Here is a 15,665-nt window from a genome sequence, read left to right as displayed (position 1 = left end):
CCCGGGGGTGCCGTGCCGCCCCCGGCCCCCTCTCCCGCCCGGCCCGGCCCGGCCCGGCCCTGCCCCGGGCGCTGCCGCGGGGCGCAGCAGCACCGCCGGCCCCGCCCGCCGGGCCCCGCATCCCGCTCGGCCAATGGGGGCGGCGCGGCGGCGGCACGTGACGCGGCGGGCCGGGACCTGCTGCTTCCCCCGCGCAGAGGGATGCGGGCGGCAGAGCGGGGCAGGCGGCGGCGGCGGCAGCGGCTGCGCGGCGGCGGCCCCTCCGCGCCCTCCCCCCGCTCCCCGCCGCCCGGCCCCTATGGCAGCCGCTCCCCGCCCCGCCGCCCGCACCCCCGCGTCGCCCCGCCGGGCTCCGCCGCTCGCCCCAGCGTCGCGCCCGCGCTCGGCCGCCGCTCGCTGACCCGCTGCCGGCCGGGGCCCCGGGATGCCCAGCGGCCCCGCCGCCCGTCCCTGCCGCCCGCCGCGCCGCCCGGGGGGCACGCCGCCGCCGCGGAGTTGAGTTAGGAAGTCATGGTGCCCTGGGAGCCCTCCCCGCCCCGGCAGTGCGGCGGCGGCTGGACGCTCTGCGACTGCTGCTGCTGGCTGCTGCTGCCCGCCGTGCTGCTCGTCCTCGCCCGCCCCGACAAGCTGGCGGCCTTCCCTACCTCCTTAAGCGACTGCCAGACGCCCACCGGCTGGAACTGCTCCGGTAAGCACCGGAGCACCCCGCGCCCGGCCCCGCCGAGCGCCCCGGCAGCCCCGCCGTGCCCCGCCGGGCGCTCGAAGTTGCGCGGGCGAGCCCGGGGGAGGCAACTTCAGAGGGGGATGCCGTGTGCCGCTGAATGCACGGGAATAGAGAAGGCAAAACGTCCCGGGTGTCGGGGCTCGCTGCCGTTCCCGGCGCGGCCGCAGCCCCCCGGGCGCCCCGCTTGCCCTCCGCTCCGCGGGGCCGGGCGCGGTGGCCGCGCCCTCCGCCGGTGCGCAGCGCGGCGGCTGCGGGCGGCTCCCCGCGGCTGGGCTCCGCGGCCCCGCCGGAGCGCAACTCCGGGCTTAAACGGGGCACCTCGGCGTGTGGCTGCGGGAGAGGGGGAGCGGGGAGACGGGCCGTGTGTGCGCATCCTGCGGGCGGCTCTTCCCGTGCGCACCGAATTGAGAGCGAATCGGGTACGGGTGCCGCGACACCGGGAATCCGGTCCCGGTTCCTTAAAGTCGGGCTGACCTTTGTAATGAGTTTCCTATGTAGGTCAGCAGCCGGCCCTTCTCCGGCATGGAAAGTAATTCTGAAATCAGGCTGTAACAGCCTTCAAGGGAAAGAGCGTTATTGGGGGGGATGTGTGCATCGCACATAATATGTTAGACGGGGGGAGTTCCCACTGTAAGCTCTTCATTTAAAACGTGCAGCGGTATGGTTAAGAGCGCTTGGATGTTTTTAAAAAAATCGATGGATTTAGATCTTAATGGGTTTGGAGTCTGATATAGCTGTTTTCTTTAATACCTCGCTTCACGCTGTTGGAGTGGGAAGTCAGCTCGCAAAATCTGAAATTCATGCTTGTGTTCGTGAACTGAATCTTCAGGCAGATCTGTTGGGTTTTCCTGGAGAAAATGAAGGCAAAGAGCTAGGTTCACTCAGTGGCTTGTGGGGAACCTGGCACTTCTCCTGTTAACTTAGAGGTGATCAATCTTCATTGGGATCAGGCAGACCATCACGGCAAAGACACAGCCTGTTTGTCTTTATTATTGGGGGCTTTGTTGCATCATGGGCTGGAGAAATTCCAATTTGGACTTTTGTCCAACAGATTTGCGATCGGATGGGGATAGCTTGATGACATTTCCAAGCCAGAGCCATGAAATAGCATAATTACCGGGTGACTTTTGAGGAAACAGAGTCTGTGAAATAGAAAAAGAAGTGTGGGAGGTAGTGGGAAATAAGGACTGAGAGAAAGCCTGAGGGAGGAACAAGAGAAAAAGTGGAAAACTGAGGACAGAGAAGGACAAAAGAAAATCTGGACTCTGTCGTTTCATGAACAAGGTTATTGTGCTGTGTGCATTAAAATGCAATTGTCCCATATTGTTCCTCTTGCTAGACCAAAGCTGACATTTTTTTTTCCTCTTTACATTTGAGGTTACGATGACAGAGAAAATGATCTCTTTCTCTGCGACACCAATACCTGTAAATTTGATGGGGAGTGTTTAAGGATTGGAGACAGTGTGACTTGTGTCTGTCAGTTCAAGGTAAGAAGATTGATATTTTGTTCTCTAATTCATTAATGAGAATACAAATCAAGGATCTCCCTTTATAACCTACCACTTGGCAGTTTATTTCCCAAGTGCAGAGAAGTTAGAGGGAAAACCTGGCGGCATGTCCAAAAGCTGGCAGGAGAACCAACTGGTGTCAGGAAGACATAAGTTTCTCTGTGAAAATGCAGATGCTGTGGCTTTAAATATCCCTTCGGGTCTGCAGTTTCAGGTTGTGCTTTTCTGCTGTTTTGTCTCTGCCCTTTTAACAAGGATTTAGAGTCCTTTCTAAATTCATTTCTGATACAGATCATGGCTTATTGTATTCGGAGTTCTGATCTAGTTAAAGAAATGGATCTGTAATGTGCTTATGCAATATTTTCAGGAAGGGCTGCATAGTGACAATGCTTCTGCCTGTTTATCTGCCCAGCTGATCAGATTAAGGAGCAATCCCTCTGTTCCAAAATCATGAACTTCCTTTAGGTTTTATATAGTTTTAGGGGGGGCTGTTACTGAGTAGGAGGGATTTTTCCATCTATTTCTTCTCTCTCCCTGTTGCAGCTACATCTAAACCTCAGGCATTCTCAAAGTCAGACGATTTCATTATGAAGGATTCCATTTAATATGTTTTAGCCAACTCACAAAACAGCTGTGCTTTACATAATGACCTGAATAAAACCTGAACAAATTAAAGGAGTTTTAAGCATGTACCAGCACGTGTTGTATGTACGTTTATGCCCCTGTGGTTTCTTGCATTTTAATGTGGATCTGTGAACTTGTGGAACTTGCAGTGCTGATTTCAGTGTTTACAGTAGAGCAGGCCAAATAGTGCACAGTTCAAGATCGCGCACATCTGTAATGATTAATTTATTATTGAGCTTTGATAAGCTATTTGCTTTGAAGCATGACAAGTATCGTTTATATTTCTAGAGCCAAATGTGTCTTGGGAGAAAAAACCCAAGTGATAAATTCCTTCATTTAAAACAAAGAAGGAGTTCTCTATAATAAGAACAAGACAGTTTGCTGAAGTGCTTGTGTTTCCCATGTTGGGAGAGAATTCATACTGACCATGGGGTTTTTAAATTCCATTTCTAGTTTGCATGCAATCAGAAATTCAATGTGAGAATGCTGTTTTGAGCATTTGCCTTGGCTCAGCATGTGCAGTGATTTAAGGGTTGGTCCGTTTTCTCTTTCTAAGAAAAATCTGTAATGCAGTGAAACGCCTGGGACTTGTCCCATTGCCTGCTGCTAAGATAGGGCAGATGTTGTGCCATGGGCACTGGGAACTTAGAGCAGGCACAGAGAGCACTTGGGTCTTGTCTTTGGTCCTGGTTTGGCGTGGCCGTTTGACATAAAGCAGTGGACTCATAGCCTGGAAGGAGCAAACTCAGATGTTGCTGTCGGCAGGGAAGAAGGCACTGGGAGCACTGGTTTCCCAAGGCATGGTGCTGGTCCCTGGTGATGCAGGGTAAATAAAGCAAAGTAAGCCTCTCTGGGCTGTGTTGTCTTCTGTTTGAGAGGTGAATGCTAGATATTTGCTGAGTTGAGCAGTTCTGTAGGGGGCAGTTGAAACAGATTTAAGGAAAACAGATAATTGGTATATGAATATGTAAATGAAAACAAAAGAATGAGTTGGGCAATTGTGGTCCTGATCACTAGTAAATGGGTTGAAATCAGCAGTAATCTTTGGTTTCAGTGGCCTTTGGATCAGGCCCTGTAAGCACTCGGAGCTCTTTGTCTTGATTTGAGCCCTCTGTGGAGCCGCAGGGCTGACTGCGACCTTGGAGGGCAAATTACCTGTGCCTGATCCTGTGCCAGCACTGCGAAGGGCGGTGTGGTGCTGGGGCTTCTGTAGTCAAACACATCCACTTTGATACAGGCAGAGTTTAGGGAGATGTTAGCTTCTCTTGCAACATCAGCGTGACAAGCCAAAAAGATATGCCACCAGAGTAGAAAATTAATTTCTAGTGCGGTGTCTGAGGCTGGCCGAGTAAGGCAGAGCCAGCCAGGTAATTTATGTCACGAGTAAAGGAGTCCTCCATCAGAATTCAGGTCCCCCGTTTCGGTGACAGCTCTCTGGGGTGATAGTGACCAAATCAATAGCAGACTCCTCATCACTATAATTACTTTTTATGTTTTCTCCAGAATTTGCCAGGGGCCTTAGCTGCAGCTTGAGAGAATAGACAAGGACGGAAAGCTAATTTTGCCTCCATACTGTTGAAAAGTCCTGGACTGGCCAGCCCACGTCTGGAGGGGCTGGGGGAGGCAGAAGTGGGGAGCAGGGCTCCTGCAATCTTGGCTTGGGTTTTTTCAAACCAGAATCACGGATTCATCATGTCTGTCCAAGTGGAGTTTAAATTAATTTATTTTTTATTTGAAAGGGTGAATATGATCAGACTGCTCTGGCATATCTGAGTGAGGCTTCCATCCCTGGAGAGCCAGCAGGCACGTGCCAAGAAAGGGATTCGTATTGGTTGGCTCTCTTATCATACTCTACTGCAAAATGATAGCCCATTCCCTGCCTTCTCACGATGAGACATGTATTGCGTTGGAAAACACCACGTCCTGCTCTGATCAGCACACGCGGACCTGTCCCCTGCTCAGGGCAAGCCCAGACCTTGGTGCCGGCAGGGAGGGAAGGCACTGGGCCAATGCTGGCTCCAGCAGCTGGGCTGAGCGTGGGGGAAACCACCACCCCTTCCCTCCCTGCACAGAGCAAACTCATCCAGTCCACAAGAAGGTGCAGAGCTGTGCCAGCAGGCACGTGGTTGGAGCGATGGCTCGCTGGGGTCTGTACCCCAGTCTGCCCAAAGCCATAGGTCTGGCAGCCTGGGTTCTCTTCCCTCTTAGATTTCGTGAACATATGCAAAAACATACCAAGGTATTTCAGTCAGTGTTGCATGTCTTCTCTCTTTAGTCACCAAGACTGTGGACATTCACGTTTTTTATGTGAGAAAGGAGTCCTGTTTTCATGTGTGTTGGATCTCTCACATACTTCGGTGTTTGTGAAGCTGGAACATCACCTGGCCAACTTGCAGCTTTATACTATATTTCTGGAATATATTTTCGTGCTACTTGGTTCAAGACGTAGGTGGCATTTTGGGAGTAGTTAATCCATGAGAGTAGGAAGAGGTCAAACTTTTAACACTGTTACTGGGAGGAGGAGTTACACAAGTTATCATTTGATTTAGAAAATAAACCCTGTGCTTTCAGTGCACAGCCCTGACCCCAACACTTGCCAAGCTGGTTTGTCTGTGGCTGTGATAGTGGGCACTGGAGGTGCTAGTGCTGAGGAGGGCAGCCTTTGACTGGTACAGGTTGAATTGCATACGTCCATTTCCCTGCTCTGCAGCTGTATTTTACAAACCTGTGTGAATAAGAAGCGGACAGTATGGCACTGTGCTGCTGGGTTTAGTGGGAGTTTTGACATGGATTTCCCCAAGTGCTAGGGCAGGCCTTACTTTAGGGTCAGACAATCGTTCTCATGTCTAGGGCTGGGTCTGTTGAGCCCTAAACCAATGCCAAAAATGTGTCACTAGACTGAGGAAACTATGACAGTCAATGTCTGATGTCTCCAGTACTAGCAAGAAGGATGTTATGACGGTGAAGAGCTGCAAGTACTGGATTCATCATGGTCAAGTACAAGAGTGTAGCTCTAGCGGGTCATGAACAACCTGGTGACTAACATCACAGCCTTCTCACCGGTGGTCTTGTTTTCTTTCATGGGTAACTTCCACTGCAGTTTCCTGGTGGTTTTCAGAGCCATTCCAGCCCAAAGCCAAGGCAGGATCCATCTGGAAGCTCTCACTTCTTTTGGTCCCTGTGACTCATCAGCAGCTTCTAGGTTTCTGCCTTTGCCATCTGAATACTGGTTGTCTCAAGGCAGTGGTGAGAAGAATGGTCAGCAGATGAAGAAATGCATCTGAGACCAGCACAGTTTGAGAAAGAAAAGGCTGCATCACCTGTGCTTATCATGGAGCACCCTCCGTCTCCACCGGCCAAAGCCACGCTTGAGTGTGGCAGGAGCCACAGGAGAAATGAGGAAACTTCTGCCACCTTCTGTTAATCCTTCCTGGAGCCCTGGTGTCTTTCAAATGCATTTTAAAATTGCCAAGCTTTGGAAGGAGTTCCAGCCTAGCTCATAGCAGCTCTGTCACCCGTTTCTGTGGATCGGGATCTCACCCTTGATCCTGTATGCTGTTAATGTAGGGCCGTCTGGCCTTTCAGACCTGCAGCTGAGTCAGGGTGAAAGATCGTCTCTTGCTCTGGGCAAAACCAAGAGAGAGTTTGCCACCGTCTTTCTTGGGAACAGGATCCAGCATTGTTTCTACATATAACAGAGCCTGCTGAGTTACTTTGGGCCAAATTCTGCACAGACCGCTCTGGCAAAAAGTCCCAAGGGTGACAAGCAGATAGCATGTCTAAAGCGAGCATGATTTGATCCTTTATGCTTTAGAAAGTTCACATGATGGTGTTCATTGTCCTGGTTAAGTATTCCAGATCAGCCTCCAGCAATTGCTCTTGAGCTTCTGGATGAAGTTGGCATTTTGGGCTTGAAGCATTGCTCAGATTTGGAACATAATGGTGAAACACTTTTTAATCAACTGTTTAAAATCTCTGCATGGAGGAGCCCTTTGTTAGGAGCAGAAGAAGAGGATTTCTGCTGTTGTGGCTGCTGGTTTTCTTTCTTGTTCCAAGGGAAGAGAGCGCTGGGGGTGGGCAGCAGATTGGAAAGATTTAAGAAAATACAATGCGTAAGGAAAATGTCATTTGATTTGGCCCAATCAAAATGTCACTCTGACCAACTATGAATAATTTCTTGGCAGCTGCTCTGTGTGGAGGCCTGCAATTAATGCAATCTATGCAATTGTTTGTGTTAATCACTTCTGTAGTCATTCACTTTGAAGCATATTTGATGTTTATGCCCCTGGAATCTGAGTTCTGCATTTTACCTCGTGCCTGATGAACACACCTCGGACACTTTGTGGCATAATACAGCTAAATAGGAAGTATGATTTCTTTTTAATTTTTACTTGGATTTAAGCAGAGGTGAGCGTTTGTAAATAACAATTGTGATCATTCCATTTGTTATAATTAAACAATGAGGCATACCAGGAGTACGGTAATCATGAGATAATCATATCCCTGGTATAATTACCATGTATAGGGTACATCCAAGTATTTCTGAGCCTCAGAGTGCGATTATCTTGTGATAACTGCACCCAGTAGGTTGCCCAATTTTCAGTATAAATGGAATTATTTTTATTAAAATGAACATGAGAGGGCAAAGCTGACTTTCAGCGGTGGCGGGAACAAAGCAGGTAGTTTGCAGAGCTGCGCAGGAGTTTGAGCCGCAGGAGGGGTGCGTGGTGTGAGTAACCTCTGCGGTGCTGCTGCTCCTGCCCGCGGGCTGCGCTGGGGAGAGCTTGGACCTCCATGGAGCATCCCTCGGACCTCCGCGGAGCATCCCTTGGACGTCCACAGAGCCGCTGCTTGCCGGGAGCAGAAGTGTCTCTGCAGAAAGAGGGATGGGTTTTGATCATAGGTCTCTCAAACCTCTGTCCAATCGGTTCTAATTATAGATAAGTACTTAAATGGAGAGCTATACACACACAGGCAGACACTTCTGCGTATGCAAACGGCTGTCTCTGTAGCAGTGAGGGTGTGTATGTGCAGGAGGAGGGGAAAAGGGAGCCTGGTCGTTACAATTTGTCTGTAGCTGTCCAATGGAAACACGTGAGCCGCTGCCGCAGATGCGAGGAGCCGTTGGCCTTGCCCATATTCCTTCCCCACGAATGCCCCCACCTCGTTCTCGCAGGGACAGGCCTCTCTGGGGGCACTTACTGGACACTTTGCCTGTTCAGATTGTCTTTTCCCTAACCTGTTCAAGTCTGGTTCATGCTCCTCTGCCTTTTGCAGTGTTTCCCTCTCTGTTGTTTTCCCAGGGTTTTAATACTGGAAGGGGGCGGGGGGGGACCCAAATGGATGCTGTGCCACCCCGCTCGTGTGACTAATGCCGCTGCTCTCTGTCTGTTCCCATCAGTGTAACAGTGACTACGTGCCCGTGTGCGGCTCCAACGGCGACACTTACCAGAACGAATGCTACTTGAAACAGGCTGCCTGCAAGCAGCAGAGCGAAATACTCCTGGTGTCCGAAGGATCGTGTGCGACCGGTACGTATAACGCACTCCGGGCTGCCTGCCGACCTTGCCATGCCCCTGAATAACCTGTGGATGGCAAAAGCCGTTTGAATTCCTGCTTTGAATTCATTACAGGTTAATTCTTAGCAGTTTTTAGGCACGAGACATTGTTGCCATCCTTCCCTTTTAAGTTACTAACTTAGTACAGGCTCACAGTGTATGATACAGTATACCCTCGACACTGTTTTGAAGAGTGCAGCACAGAAGTTGATTTCTTTTTTTAATGCATATCTTGTGCTCCTGATCATCCTGTGCACTGTGTATGCTTCTGAGCTGTTACGACAAGTAACTGGAAGCAGATTAAACGGGCAGATGTCCGATAAATGGGCATCTGGATTACCACAAACCTCTCCATCATCTGGAGAGATAGGACTGGAGCATTGTTGCCTGCAGTCCAGTTTCTTAGGTTTTTCCTGATGCACGTAGGGTCAGATTCCCAGCTGATACGATTCAACAGACCATGGGTTGTAATGAGCCCTGCCAGTTTATACCAGCTGAAGATATGGCCCAAAACACACTTAACGAACAAGTCTTTGCAACAGGTTTTTTTTTTCCTGGACTTGTTGGAAGAATTCATTAAAGAGCATACGTGAAAACTGACTGGCATTTAAGACATCTTCCCTTAACTCGGAGCATCGTGAGCTGTTTGTATCTCTGCTTTTATGAAACAGCTAGAAAGGTGAGCGAGCAAAGTCAGTCAGGAAGACTGAGTTGCTTATGTGCAGGGGTTCCTGTTGTTTTTCTTTTGTGCTCAGTATCTGTTAGAGGTGTGCCATGAAGTAAACTTGAAAAAAGCAGGAGGAGTAAGTCTTTGTTCTTGAGAGAGTTCTTTAAACTTAAAGCAGAATTTTTTTCCTGGCTGAGGATGGAGGAGTCAATAAAAAGTGCATTAGACAAACTTTTTGCAGTGCTGTAATTTTGTGTTTCATGCACCTGAGAGAAAATAAACTCCTGTCTCTGGAAATGTTGTTCTTCTCTGAAGCTGTTACCTGACAGTTTTCAAGAGGAAAAAAGCATGCTGTAATTTTTTTGTCTATAAATTGGTATTAAGTGGAGCTTAGGCTGACAAAGCCTATTGTGGCGTAGGATTTCTCCAACTTAGTAAATTCTCTCAGCGTGGCAACTGGTCTCTTTTGGTTCAGACTTTTCGATTAAAGAGATAATTTTAGTGTGTTGCTACATCTTTTCTTAAACTTGCTTGCGTACTGGCAGTGGCTGTGTTGGAAGCTTTCTTTCTGAAACATATTGTGGATTGCAGAAACAGAGAAGGAGAAAAAAAGACTTTCCTGAAGTCTTGATCATTTGGCCTCTTTTTCCTTCTCCCAAGGAGAAGGCTCAGCAGAGAAGGGAGCAGCCACGTACCTCAGGTTTTCCTCGTGGGATGGGGCAGAGAGAAGGTATGCAGGACTGGAGGTCCAGCAGCGAGCAGCCCTCCTGGCCATGAGGAGGAGGGACACAAGGTCCTTTTCCTCCGAAGAGCCAGAGAACATGGTAGTTCATTGCATGAGGCAGGTGATAGCAGGCATTCATTTCTTTCTTTGTGCTGGGGAGACCTGGCACACCTGGAAAAGCAGTGCTTCCTAGAGCCATGAGGGCATTGTAATGAAGACACCTTTCTTTCCTCTGTCCTTAGTAGCTCATTTGGGGAAAAGCTTCAGGACAAAAGATCAGATCAGGAAAATGCAGGAGATGGTCACTGGGAAAACACCATCATTTTCTGTTCTCTTTTCCAGCCCTCTTGTGCATCTGTCCTATGCAGTCTTGCTGTGTAAATCTGCCATTTTAAGCCATTCTTGTGACAGGTTTATTTAAATAAAGGTTTTCCTTTTTTTAACTTAAGCAATGATGGCGTGTACAAGCCAGTTCAGATCCACCGACCTTGCTGCAGTAAATGAGATCTAACAGTTCATAGGGTAATCGGATCCCAAAGCAACCTTTCCAAACTCTCTATTAATCTTCATGCTGATAAGTGGATAACCTCTCCACTAAGGGGGAGGATGGGATGACAACCTCCCTCCCTTCCCTGCAAAAGAAACTCCTCTTATGGATGATTTTTGGTAACCCGACATGTGTGTGCATTTCTGTGCTTTGCCTTGCTTAGAAAGTTTCGTAATGAAGCTCCAGGCTTGGCAATTTTGTGATGTTGCACTTTCTAAATTTGTGACTCTTGTCACTCCAGCCAACAAAACATTGAGCAGAGGGAAAATAAAGCACTCAGTTTTGAAACTCAGCGACAAGCTTGAGAAGAATGGCATTTTAATAATTTATCTAAAGACTTTGAGTAGTAATAGTAATTTCAACTATTTATTCCAACTAGTTATGATCTGGTGAGATTTCACTGTTTTGTAAAGATAATGACACGAATTTCCAATTGATCTGGCCTCAAACAAATGGGTTTAAAAAATTCTCTTTGATGGTAAGGGCTTAGTAGTAGCCAAGTGAAGTAACTTTGCACAAGTGTTGGGAACAAAGCTTTATCAGTCTCACTACAACAAAACGAGGCAGAGGCTTATGAGGATGTTGCACCACTCCGGGGCTTACGTTATTTTAGTCTGATAGAGACTTTAAAGAAAAAGAGTTGAGACATGAGAAAGATGGCTTGAGAGAACTACGTTCAGATTAGATCTCTATAATTTACCCAGGGCTGACATCAAACGTAAGGTACACTGTAATACACTTAACTGAACAGTCTTGCTTTGCATGCTTACTGGACATACTGTAGCACATGAATATACATTTCTCCCTGTTCTTTTCTCAGATGCCGGCTCAGGATCTGGGGACGGAGGTAAGAACCATCTTTTAATATCTCTGTGCTTATGTGTACACACATTGTCTTTCACAATTTTGGATTGTCAGTGGGTATGCTTTGCAGTTTAGTTGTTACACTACATATTGTCTTTCGTTCAGCTTTTTCTCTGAAAAAAGTGACACTTTGCATTTTAGTCAAGCTGGAGCCTAATAATGACATGCTGTTTTCTACGGAAATTCAGAAAGCTGTGTAACTTCTAACAGGACTTGGAATTATTCATAGGCTGTGCTAGGAGCTCTACCTCCATCTACTGTTACAGTTGCACTCCTTTGTTTTATGTTTACAGTAATATTTCTTTTGTTTTTAAAACATGAGCCAAACCTTTGGCTCCTCCTCACTGGAGGATTCAAGACAAATATTTTGTGGTAACGGAGAGCATTCTTTCAAAGATAGGAAGAAACGTCACAGGGAAAGAACAATGTGTTTTTAGAAGAACAGCTGCAGCAAAAATGAATGTGGAAATAGTCCAAACCCTTTGCTGCATGCAGGGGATACTGTAAAATGTAGGCAAGCTTGCATTTAAGTTGAGGGTTGGTTTTGTTATTTCTTAGGTGCGGTCATTTATGGGTTTGCTTGTTTAACACTGGCCCTAGGGTTTGTGACCGATCCTTCTTGGAAGTATAAGTGTTGGGTCTGGGTAGTGCCCTGCCTCGGGGCAGGGAACATGACTTTTGGGAGCTACTTACATGGTATGGGGCTGGTGGGTCAGGCTTCTCTGGGGGCTGAGAGGGCCAGGGCAAGCTTGGGTGGCTATGCAAGGTTGTCCTTAAGAGTTACCCTCATTTCTGCCCAAGCCCCCTGAGTAAGCTCTAGGAGCCCCATGGCAGGGGAAGGGCAAGGAAGGTCAGCATCAGGCGGGGATGCTCCTGGGCTCCTCCGGCTGGGGCAGCCGCCAGGAGCTGAGCCAGCTTTTTGCATAAGGCACAGACAGCAGGTCTGGGCTCTTACCCAGTTTTATGACTGGTCCTGGCTGGATTCAGGTTTTCCAAATACAGTTCCGTTACTTGGCAAAATATCACCTAGTCCTCATGTAGTTTTGGTAACCAGTATATTGGAGACTACAATGTGTAGGTAACGTATTATTTTTACTTATAAAGTGGTCAACAATGTGAGCATGAGGCACTTGCAAGGGACCTAGTTTTCTGATTGGACTCAGGCTGTTTTCTGGAAATCGGGACACTTTAAGATGCTTCAAATCTGGCTCCCAAAAAACCACAACCTAAAATATTGCTATTAATTTCCAAAAGTTTTGTCCAGCTATTCCTGTCTTACTCTAATGTCTTTTTAAATTGTCTTTTTAAGCTGTTAGACCAAAGAAATTCCTTATTCAGTCCTTAACAGAAATCTACAATTTAATTTATATTTATAATATGGTTTTCATGCATATGGTTAATAAATCTGTTTTTAAATTAAAAACGTAGTGCAAAATTCATCATGTATGTACCAAGGAAAACAGATAAGATTTCCAGTTTGTTTTATAACTGGGGGAGGTGGGGAAACAAACTTGGCCAGTTTCTAAAAGTAATGAATTCCATACTGAAAAAGCATAGGAATTTAAAAGGACGATTTCCAGTTTCATTTTGAAAGCTGAGGTTGACAAAAGATGAGCAGAACAGGGCCTTGGGGACTGACTGGGCAGATAGTAAGGAAGCAGATTTGTGAAGGAGACAACCAAGTTGGTGCATGTGTTTAAAGGTCTACAAAGCTGCCTTGTATTATTCAAGATGTAGTAGGCAGCTACAGCTGTTGTTAAAGTACAGAAGTATATTTATGTGCCCTAAGACGCTAAATCCAGCCAAGTAAATCTTGTCACTACATCACTCTTTACTAGACACGGTCTTCTTGTAAAAGGTGTAATAAATTGTGGATGTCATCATAGAAGTCTTGTAAAATCCACTTCAACAATCATGAGTGGGATGTTTCTCTATGAGAAGCTTGAGGTCCTAGGCGGTCTTGTGTGGTTTCTGTTTTTATGAAAGTTTTCCTTTCTCAGGCTTCTTCAGGCAGTCTTGATTAGCAAACTGCTAACCAATGCAGCAGCATTTTTTGCAAAACTACAGCTATAGGGACCCTCCCAGCTGGCCATACCTCTGCCTAAATCGGCAGAAGGGTGCTGTGCTGGATGCTGTAGTGTCAGAGGTGCTGAGTATGTCTGCAGCAAGGTACCTGAGATGTCTCAGATGCTGGGAGCCCTTAGGAACAGCCATTCTCTTGCTGATTTGCCCCGTTTCTTGGTGCTGTCGGAGTGCTGGTAGGACACAGGCTAGCGCAACACTTCGGCATTGCTCTTTGCTCTCTGTTGCATCTATGTATCCGTTGTGTTTTTCAGAGCTGGCAGACTTCCTGGCAAGGTTCAGGTTTGTGCGACTGTTGGGGTCTGTCTTTGGGAGGTTCCTTCCTGCCAGGGAGACCGAGGCTGGGAGCCCTGGGGGACTGCTGTGGGCACGGGCAGGCAGAGCAGTGCCTCCTGGGCATGGATTAGGAGTCTGTTTAAAAAGAAAGAGTGGACGGACTTCTACTCAAAGGCACCTACAAGGGCTGATCCTTCAGTCTGAATTGCTGAGGACTGTCCTTAGCAGCAGCAATCTCTGTCTCTCAGCACTTGTATGTGGAAAAGGATGTGGCTTCTTACCAGAGACCCTCAGTATTATTCCCAGGGGTTCTGTTAGTGTGTTTGTGTATCGCTCCACAAGCTGTGAGTTGAGGGAACCAGCTTTTCAACAGAGTTGTATCTCATGGTTGGATTTCTTTGGCCTGATAAGGTACACATCTAATAGGGAATTAACTCAAATTGCCAACTAGTAGAGGACATCATGTTTTTCCGGTTCTTGGAATGTAGCAAGTTTCTTGCTCTGAGGTGGTTTTCCCCATGGCTGATAGCAGTTCAGCTCTCATTACTGCTTCTCCCTCAATGGCGCTCTTGTCAAGTGAAATTATAGAATCATAGAATCATTTAGGTTGGAAAAGACCTTTAAGATCATCGAGTCCAACCATAAACCTAACACTGCCAACTGGTTGATGCTTCAGAAATTGCTGGAAAGAGGTTGGTGCAATGGACAGAGGTACTCAAATGCACCATGTGGTCACACAAGCCTCGTTTTCTCAGGAAACTGCGTAGAGCAGGAACAGCCTAGCCCGAGGCTGTGTTTTGCCTGCCACGTTTCCTTTCTGCCCATTCCTACCTGGGTTTGCAGAGAAGTCTTCTCAATTTATTATTTAGGATTTGGGGTTTTCTGCTTTACTGTCAGTGATGCTGGGATCAGAGAGGTGCTAGCGTCTTAGCACTTTCATGATCTTGAGGGCTTTCCAAGGTGATTTAATCCTTCTTTATGTAGTAATAGCATACAAAAGTCCCCTTATTTGTAAAGTGATGGGGGAATCTTAATCTCATTTGATTATTGAGCCTTCAGCGTGCACTTTTGGGATATCCAGTAAATGGGTAAGAACAGTAGGTGCTCAGGTTTCTTACTGCAGAATACATTTTTTCCCTGTAAATGAAGGCTAAAAATGCAGAATCAAGAGCCGTTTCTGTGTTTTGATTGCAGAAGCTGGGAGTATGGTGTGGAATTATTTAAAAACGCGTATCCCGTAAAGATACTAATCAATGGCAGAAAGAATGAATGTGGTAGAGTTTATACAGAGAGTAATTTAAAGAGATTCCATTCATTTTCATCTACGCCATTCTCTAGACAACTGCTGGTTTTTTTAGAACCCAATGATTCATGTTTTGGTCTTGAGCCGCTTCATAATGAATTCTTGCTCGTTTCCTAGCTTCCTTCAAACAGCGACAAACTCAAGATGCAGTATTTCATTATAGCCCTTAATGTGCTAAGAACATCTCGCCTTGGTTTCTTTCGCCTTGAACACTTCTTTCCCCTCCCTGCGTTATCTGTATTCCTAGCTCTGTTGGTTGGCTTGCGTTCATAGTCCAGTGGATTTACTGGGGGTGACTGTCGCAGTAGGTGTTTCTGCAATCCCCAGCACGGCAGAGCATAAGCACCTACATGGAATTAGTTTGAGCCTCGTTCAATTTCCTTTCAAGTCCTACCGACTGCAGTGGGAATTGGATGGGGCCCCTGGGTGCACAGATCTTATCCTAGTTTGATTTTTATGTTAATTCTTTATGATCCAGACTAAAGCAGGATGAAAAAACAAGTCATAATTCATCAATATCATCATCACCATTTATTTTACAGTAGCATCTAGAGGCGCTAATTATAAGATTAGGACTCCAGCGTGGTACACCCTGATACTGTGAGGCAGTTCTTCACAGTGAGGGAGAGAACAAAACCTGTGAAGCAGACTCTGGACATCCAAGTTGGGCAGAGGCTGGAAGTTGTGTCACAGTTCAGTGGCTGAATTGGGAATAACGCATGCCGCTTCGGAGACAGACCGGTGCTGTTTGTCAGTAGACCCATATGTAATCCAGAAAGAATCAGAGA

The 15,665-nt window shown here is 47.2% G+C and overlaps 1 protein-coding gene across 1 annotated transcript in view; it reads left to right on the top strand.

The window, feature by feature from the left end:
- Positions 1-510: 510 nt before the first annotated feature.
- The window catches only part of TMEFF2 (transmembrane protein with EGF like and two follistatin like domains 2), a 138,132-nt gene continuing 122,977 nt past the window's right edge, over positions 511-15,665 (top strand). Inside the window, exons 1-4 of the mRNA XM_068407940.1 lie at positions 511-688; positions 2,102-2,211; positions 8,258-8,387; positions 11,173-11,199. Of these exons, the coding sequence (XP_068264041.1) occupies positions 511-688; positions 2,102-2,211; positions 8,258-8,387; positions 11,173-11,199 (445 nt within the window). The remainder of the gene's footprint in view (positions 689-2,101; positions 2,212-8,257; positions 8,388-11,172; positions 11,200-15,665) is intronic.

The sequence above is a fragment of the Nyctibius grandis genome, chromosome 9 (assembly GCF_013368605.1).
Source record: "Nyctibius grandis isolate bNycGra1 chromosome 9, bNycGra1.pri, whole genome shotgun sequence".
Classification (NCBI taxonomy): Eukaryota; Metazoa; Chordata; class Aves; order Nyctibiiformes; family Nyctibiidae; genus Nyctibius; species Nyctibius grandis.
Note: the sequence above shows the minus strand (reverse complement) of the source record. Positions and strands in the feature narration are given on the sequence as shown.